The sequence below is a fragment of the Odontesthes bonariensis genome, chromosome 4, assembly GCF_027942865.1.
Source record: "Odontesthes bonariensis isolate fOdoBon6 chromosome 4, fOdoBon6.hap1, whole genome shotgun sequence".
Classification (NCBI taxonomy): Eukaryota; Metazoa; Chordata; class Actinopteri; order Atheriniformes; family Atherinopsidae; genus Odontesthes; species Odontesthes bonariensis.
The window spans coordinates 19,327,169-19,335,529 of NC_134509.1; the positions used below are offsets into that span (position 1 = coordinate 19,327,169).

At 44.7% G+C, this 8,361-nt stretch overlaps 1 protein-coding gene across 1 annotated transcript in view; it reads right to left on the reverse strand.

Moving 5' to 3' along the window:
• Positions 1 to 8,123, reverse strand: part of sorcs3a (sortilin related VPS10 domain containing receptor 3a) — a 257,955-nt gene extending 249,832 nt beyond the window's left edge. Inside the window, exon 1 of the mRNA XM_075463343.1 lies at positions 7,224 to 8,123. Coding sequence (XP_075319458.1) covers positions 7,224 to 7,889 — 666 coding nt within the window. The 5' untranslated portion in view covers positions 7,890 to 8,123. The remainder of the gene's footprint in view (positions 1 to 7,223) is intronic.
• Between the last annotated feature and the right edge of the window lie 238 nt (positions 8,124 to 8,361).

Here is an 8,361-nt window from a genome sequence, read left to right on the forward strand (position 1 = left end):
GTGATGTGTCAACATTAGTCTCCATCAATGACAACCTCCTCCAGGCATAACACCATTCAATCCAACCAAGTGAGACGTGATACTGAGAGTGTGTGTGCACTTTTTTTTTTTTTTTACACAAGCTTTTATGTGGATGTCATGTGGGTCTGGGTGGCTGCAGTTTTGTGCTTTTGTGACCTAGTGAATGCATAGCAATGTGTGGGAGAGGCAGAGCCTGCAGAAAAGGGCACAGAGAGGAAGAGAAAGACACGGAGCGAATAGAGAGCGAGGCAGATTGAGGGAACAGCAACAGCGTGCAGTCTATGGCTCCGCTGTGGTGTGACATCATTATGGGCTCGTCGCTCGGGCACTCTCCCCGGCTAACGCAAGTAACGTCAACATTACAATGTATCACAGCTGGCTTTAAAGAAAGAGAAGAGTTGCATTTTTAAATGTCTCAAAGTTAAATATTACCCAAGTCAGTCCATGAATGCTCAAACTGGAAACAGCAAGAGGAAGATGAGCCACCTGATTGGTTAACTGGATAAGTGTGACGGTAAAAAGCCATGTGATCAATACAGCCTCAAATCATACAAAAGGTGCGACAGCATGGAAAGTAAAAATGAAATAAAAAAAGATTTGAACTCCTTTGCAAACTGCATGAGCCTCTCTCTTGTCATTTTTAAAGCTCTACGATCCAGAGTTCCATTCACAGACTTTACTGTGCAGAGAAGAAGCCTGATGTTAACCTGGTCCAGAGGCAGCGTCCACTTCTCTGGGCTCGGAGGCGTCTGGGATGGAGCGTCACATGGTGGAAACGTGTGCTGTGGTCCGAGCGATCAGTGTTCCAGATCTTTGTTGGAAGAAATGGAGCAAAGAGCAAAATGAGCATCCAGACTGCTGTCAGCAACCAGTCCCTGCAGCCAGGCTCTGGGATGGTATGGGGTTGGATCAGGGCCCGAATGAGCAAAGCTCATTTCCACTTCTGTGATGGCAGCATTAATGCAGAAAAGCTCACTGAGATTTTACAGCAACATATGCTGCCTTCAAGACCACATCTTTTCCAGGGACGTCCGTGCATTGTTCAAGCAGACCATGTAAAAGCACATTCTGCACACATTCCAAAGGCATGGCTGAGGAAGAGGAGGGTACGGGTGCTGGACTGGCCTGCCTGCAGTCCTGACCTGTCCCCAAACTCTGAAACAACTACCACCCCGTGCTGCTGCACACCTGAAGACGTGTTTGCAGGAAGAATGGGACAAAATAACAGCTGAAGCTCTTCATCACTTGGCATCCTCAGTGTCAGAACGTCTCTAAGTGTTGGGAGAAGGAAACGTTACAAAGTGGGAGAAGATTTCGTATCTCGACTCGATGAAATGTCTTTGGTTATATCCTTCTGCAATGAAGAAAAAAAATCTAACGAAAAATATTTCTTATTTTCTGACTTGGGGTCATGCAGATGTAACTTCATCAGATCTCACATTTCTTTCTTCCTCACACAAATAATGTTGCCCGTGTCAGTGGCCGAGCAAATGAATGTACTCAACACACTGAAGTCGTAGCGAGGCGACTCTCATCAGCCGCCATGGCAATAATACTGGAAGCATAATGAGGCCATTAGATTTGGTGAACGCAGCCTTTAAAGCCTCTCATCTATTTGGTTGAGTTTCCATTTCGCACATAGCTTCGAAGCCTTTTTGCAGCTTGATGCGAGCTGAGATCCATGGTGTGCTGCAGAGGCAGGTGCAATGTGTTCTGATTGGATTGCTCCTGAATGGCTTCCTTAATGTTGCAGTGTTTCTGTGGCGAGGACAGTTTAGCATTATGTGACTCTGTTAAGTGCATCCTGTGACCTTTAACAGGACTCAGAAAACGCTGAAAATGCACTGACCTAGTTAACTTCTAGTTGAAGCAAAGAGCTCGATTTGTTTTTTACAGTCACGATGGTTCAATCACGTTAATAGAAATATGTATTTTTGTTATTTTATTTTGAATTATGCAGTTAGCCACGCTCCCCTTCCCACACAAAACCTTTCGGGCTCTTTATTCTGTACGGCTAAAATCCCATTGAAAACTATTAGTTGACACATTGTAGTTTTGAAAGAATAACATGATATGACATAACATGCTTTTAAAACTACACGGCGAGTTATCAGGGAGTCAAGAGGGAGCATCAGGCTGACCATGACAATTTGGGAACTGCAGCCAGGAGTCCAGCTCTGGAGGCCAGTCAGGACCACTTCTCCATTCATGTGGCACTTGGCTTCTTGCCATCATAAAAGCTCAGAGAAAACAGGGGATGAGAAACTAATCTGTGGACACTAATTAGACCCAGGATTTAGAGGAGGAATAGATCGAAGGATAATGGAGATAAGGCTCACTGGAAGGGTTACTTTAGTTATAATATTCGAGAGCAACGAGCCACCAGAGAAGCAGGGGAGGAAAGGATAGAAACAAATTTCTACTGTGTTAGCGTCGCTCGTTTAGGCCCGACGCGTGAAACGGGTTGATGGAAACTGAGCAGGACCAAAGCTGGTCTCCAGATCAGCCTGGGAATGTGACATGTGGCCACTGTCCTCGTTAGCAGGCCTCTGGGCTTATTTATTTATTTTTTCCACACAATAAATACTATTTGATGACCATAAAATAGAGAAAAAAGCAACTAGTCAGGTTAATATATATTCAACAACATTTCCAGCAGTCAGATTGTTTCAGAACCAAGATCATTTATTGACACCTTGTCTGGAAGAATCCAATATCCTGCAAAGCAAAGAGCTTTTAATGGTTCACACAGGATGGAATATGTGTGGGTGTGTGTTCCCTGCGTGACATTTCTGCCTTTAAAGGCTGCTCATGAGAGCCTGCATGTGTTCCCTGCTTCTCAAAAGGGATTTGGGAGTTTCAAACACACACAGTCAGCCTTATTGATGACTTTCCAGATATGGATGACCTGTCCCTGCGTGAGTTCTCATGACTTTAAAGACCACTCGAGTCGCACCCATATCTGCACCATCTCACGCTGATTTTTGCTCATGCCGCCCTGAAATCCACACAGGACAACAAAGAGCGCCACGTGCCACAGTGCATGAATTAAGAAGTAAAAAAAAGTGGCAGCTGAACAGCCATTGCCCTCAGGTGCTAAGACTCGATTTTTCCTGAAATAACAATCATTTTGATTATGCTGTTGAGAGGCGATCTTAAGGGTCCCTCGGAAAAGATGAACGTTTTAAGATCACGCTGCTGAAGCTATCCATTTTGTATTCAAGCTGTCACTCACAGTGCCATTATGTTCATGACTGCCAAGGCTGAGAGGTTACGCTGCCTCAAAAATGCTTCAGGAAAGAACTTGTCTCACCGCTGCAGGGATGCTTCAACGGAATTATCATCATGAATATTATAAATGACAGTTAGTCTCAACATGGCTACCATTACAGTGGCAGTTAATATCTGAGGTTAAGGCTCCAGCATAACCTGCATAAGCCCGAGGCACAGACGAGAGGCCACATACGACAGCAGACAGGAAGAAGTGGAAGTAAAACGGTGGGGGTGAAGACAGCGAGTTGGACAGGTACAGAGAGATAGTGAGAGTGCATTAGCCTTGTGTGCACGGCTCAGAGGACACGCCACCACCACCCCAGGGAACCCGCAGCGGCATGCGTCCTCCCACAGGTAGTCGCAGTACAAGACACGGCCGACCAATCTGGCTGAAATAAGAACGACAGAAAGGCTCCAGACCAAAGAGGTTGTGAATTTACGCTCAGTTTTGTGATCACTCGACCGAACAGCCTGCAAGTCAGCCCGCTCACATTCATCTACATTTATATTTCTGGGATTCAGTCCTGAGGATGTGAAACGGTTGAGGGTACAGGGAACTGGCACGGTGGTTAAAGGTCAGTAGAACAGGGCGCATGCCCTCCAGAACATGCACATATGAGTTTTTGTCAGTTTCGAGCATTTTGTCCGTCCTCGAGAAACCTCAGATCCCTCATCTCTGCAGTCGCTCGGTCAGGTTTGTGCAGCTAAAACTAGGAACTGTTTTTGAAGATGTGGCCATATTTGAAGAAACCAACATTGAGTTAAATTTCAGTCGTAGACATCATCACCAAAAAAAAAATCTGAATTTTTCCATCAACCAAATCAAAACTATGGATTCAAGTAAATAAAAAGAATGAATGAACAATGGATCTGTATAACTGACCTTTGTTATGATGCCACAGAAATGCAGCTTCCATTTTCATACGAAGCGGCTTCTTCACTGAATGTACACTCTGCAACCTTCTAAAAATGGCAGCAAGTTGTGTTTTAATAATACATAAGGTCTGGTCCTCTTACATGTGGTCATGCTCAGAATAATTATTGCAAAGTTTCAAAATGTCTGCGGATATTTTACATGTATTTTTCAAACGGTTTTTATTCATCATTTTCTTCAGTAAACAGCTTGTCAACAAAAAAAAAACAAACGATTAAACGTGATTGTTTTCTGGTGTTTAGACGCACATCAGTCCACAAATAAAAATATCAAAGTTGACATGTTGCGTTCTTGTTCCACTTAGGATCCTCCATCAGGATCTGTCAAGTAATCATTGCTTTGCTTGAACTGCCTTCCTGAACTGCTCGGTTATGTTTAGAGGATGCTTGTGGCCAAGGCTGAATGAAACCAACTCTGATGCCTGACAGAAAACTTGCAGCAGCCCCTGGTGTAGTTGTAGTTGCTCAAGGTTTAAGATTGATGGTGGACATGATTAAAAGAATGACCCTGTTTAGATTAGAGAAAGGCTGTGGTCGAGATTAAAAGTGCACTACGTGACCTGATCCCCCGAGTAGATAAGTAACAATTGCCAGATAGGGAGTGAATGTTGCCAAGTTAACATGGTAAAATATGTGGTAAGAGTTCAGGACAGGCCAAATATTAGTGTCCAGTTTTAGGGTCAAATTCTCGATAGATCAATCCAAACCATCTTAATTCCTCTGAGCCTGTTTAAACTAGCCATCTGTGCTGGTCTAAGCCCACTCAGAAAGGTATACAGTCCCCCCAAAATGGGACGGGAAGTAAGCAAAAGGGATGACGCTTAAGTGTTGATTAAATGCTGATTAAAGCCAGGACGGGCCAACACCAACCGATTTCACAACAAAACGGACAAAAAGCCAAAAATAAAACATAGTAAAGAAGCAGACAACAGCAGCACTGGACGATGTCCATTATTTCAACTATTCATTTCAGTCAAAGGGGATCTTTGTTGGCTTCGACCTTTCCCACCGCAGAGCAAAGCTAGAGGAAAAATGCTCTTATATTCAGACGTGTGTGTCTGAACCCCCAATAAACAGGAGCTGGCAGAAGTATGTTTGGGCCTCATGGTGTTGTCTGGTGCAACAGCACAGTAACACAAGAGGTCAGCTCACATAGCAGTCGTCTGAAAGTACATTTTTTTCTATTTATTCTTTAGTTGATAGAGAATGTGAAGCGCAAGAGAACGATGGAGAAGACTTTGGTTCGTTGGTGTTTCCACAAAGCCGACAGCATACTTCAGGAGGTTTTGTCTAACAAAAACCTGGTGATGTTAGTCTCTGTGGTGGAGTCAGATTAACAATGAAGGATTTAAGATGGTCAAACCAAGCTACTTATCCACCCAAACCGTTTGTCATCCTATTAGGCAGCTCTTTTTCTAACTTAACTGCTCCTATAGAACTTAGAGCTCAATCTCCCCTCCCTACCCCTTCATTCATCACGAGAACAAGCACCAGCAGCCAATGAAGATAAAATAGCAGATCTCTCTTGAGGATGCTCTCGGGGCCAGGCCTGATTTAGCCCCCCTTCTTTTTTAATGACAGAAAAAAAAGACTTTGAAACAGGGGCCCCAGTCTTCAAGATAATTATTAAAAATTTAAAGCTGAGGGGCAGCAGCACACGATAACCTCCTCACCCGCTCCATCCAACACACAAAAACACGCTGCGCTCACAGCGCCTCAGTCTTCACTGCGGGTTAAAAAACAAGTCCGCCAACCATGTCATAATCAGCTCGGACATGACCGAATATGCAAGATTTCTCTGTGTTTTTTTTTTTTTTTTTTTTGTTTTCAAATGGAGTAAAGCAGAAGCAGAAGCCACAACACAAGCAGAAAAGAACAAGCCATCGGCTCCAGCGCAGACATGACAGATTCATTTTGTTTCATTATTGTCTCATGAGATGGAGCATATTTACACATTATATATGCATAGATGCAACCGGATCTTGTGCATGTCATTTCAGGGTTCAGTACTATGAGAGCTATTAACAGCTACTAAAAGATTTAGACATCATGGCAGGAGGCTGCATCTCACTTGACCTGCCATCATTTTATGACACAAATGTTTCTGCAGCCAAAGAAGTTTTAATTGCTGTCTTAAATTCAGGATTATTTAGGTGTATTTACTCTTTTTCAGAAATTGGGTAAAATTATCTCCTAAAATCATTTGAAGTGAGATGTTTTTTTTTTAAATTGTGTAAATAAATTAAGTTCATGTAATTGGGCACTATTTTTTTTCAAGGAGGCACACATCTCCTTCGTGATAATGCAGATTTATCTCAGGGACCAACAACCCCCCCCAACACTCTCCTTTAGAAACTGTGTGGTACTGAAACAAGGCATCGTACCTTTTCTTTGCGGTAAATTAATCAAATTAGTGTTGGTTGATAATAGTCAGATTTTATTTTATTTTTTAACTCATTTAAAATGATCTCAAATTTTAATTAAAAATGAGGGTATGTACAAATAAACAAAACTCGTAACCTTAAGAATTTCAGCGTTTAATGGAGACTCATTAAATGATTTATGACTGCCTCCTTCCTTAGTCACTTAATTTGGATTGAAACCCTCGCATCACTTGGGAGGAATGAATCATGTATTCACATGTCTTGGAACCGCCATAAATATTTTCCGCACTAGAATAAATATTTAACTCGGAATTGACGCCTGTAAGGTCACTCGCAGATGTGGCAAAGGTATCGGTCATGTTTGGTGAGAGCGTTTCACTGTGCTGCACGAGTGTGGCATCTGGACCAGCGTGTCGGTGCGCATCCGAGGCTTGCAGTGCACCTGTTAACAGTCAACCACAACTCAGCGGCGCGGCAGGGCGCAAAGTCTGCGCTCTGTGCGTCACGGAGTTTTTTCGACTAACTGATCAACACCCTCTGAGTTCATGTGAAATACAAAGTGTGAAAAGCATCCAGTGCAACATACGGAGGACACGGCGGCGAACCACTTACGCTGCTGTTCTGTCCCGACCAGTAGACCACCGCGTGGTTATGCGCAGAGTCCCCTGCCAGGGCGAATGTGCTGCTGGTGAGTTTGGGCTCATCCTGTCGGTTATTCCCTCCCCGGTCCTCCCTGTTCCACCTCAACTCGGATCTGCCTGATCTGTGCCCGTCTAACATAGAGCCCCGGTCCCTTGCAGCGCCCGCTTCCACGCCAGCCCGGTCAGCCCAGCCACTCTCACTGAACTCGGCAAACTCAGGACCGCTTCTCTTGGCTCTCCGGAGCGCATCATCCTGATCCATCTCTGGCTTATAACTGCCGCCGTGACTTTCTTGACTGGAACCGAGTGTGCTAACTTCATCCAAACTGAAATCTTGGTGGATCTGTGGAGCATATTCAATAGAAACGCCTGTCTCATGGTCGCCGTCCATTCCAGCATCCTGATCCGTAACCCCGACCTCCCTAAACTCTACTCGGATGTCTCTTAGGTCGGCTGTCTCCACTGCCGGATCGGTGCGTATCCCCAGCTGTAATTCCTCCTGGTGAAGTTGAACTGGCGACGGGCAGCATGTGCAAGTTATCTCCGCCTTGGCATTTTGCAGGGTATGAGCGGCTATCATTACCCAGATACCCAGAGATAAGTGCAAGCCTGGGCAGGAGCCAGCCCAAGTCTCCATCGCTGACAGAGATTTGGGTGGGTGAAAGATGATTGGAAACCTTATCCGACACCTTAAGTCCCCTCACTCAGGTCGATATGGAACAAAGGACGCCTCAACTGTCCGTCTGAATGTTTGTGGGGGGAGAAAAAAGTGCTCTTCAGCGAAACTGTTCACGTCCAAGGATCTTTGGTCGGGAAAGCCACAACACAGGAGGGAGGAGCTGTATCACAGCCAGCTGCCGAGTGAGCGCCCGGAAGAGACAGTGTGTGCGTGTGTGCGCGCGCGTGTGAAACACACACACACACACACACACACACACACACACACACACACACACACACACACACACACACAGAGAGAGAAAGAGAGAGACGCTGTCCGTGGTGCTGAGTCTTCTCCTCTTTGAAGTATTTCAGATCGGAGCATTACAGAATCCTCATTGTATAGCTCACATATTTGTATTCTATTCTCAGAATAAGTTGATTGTCCA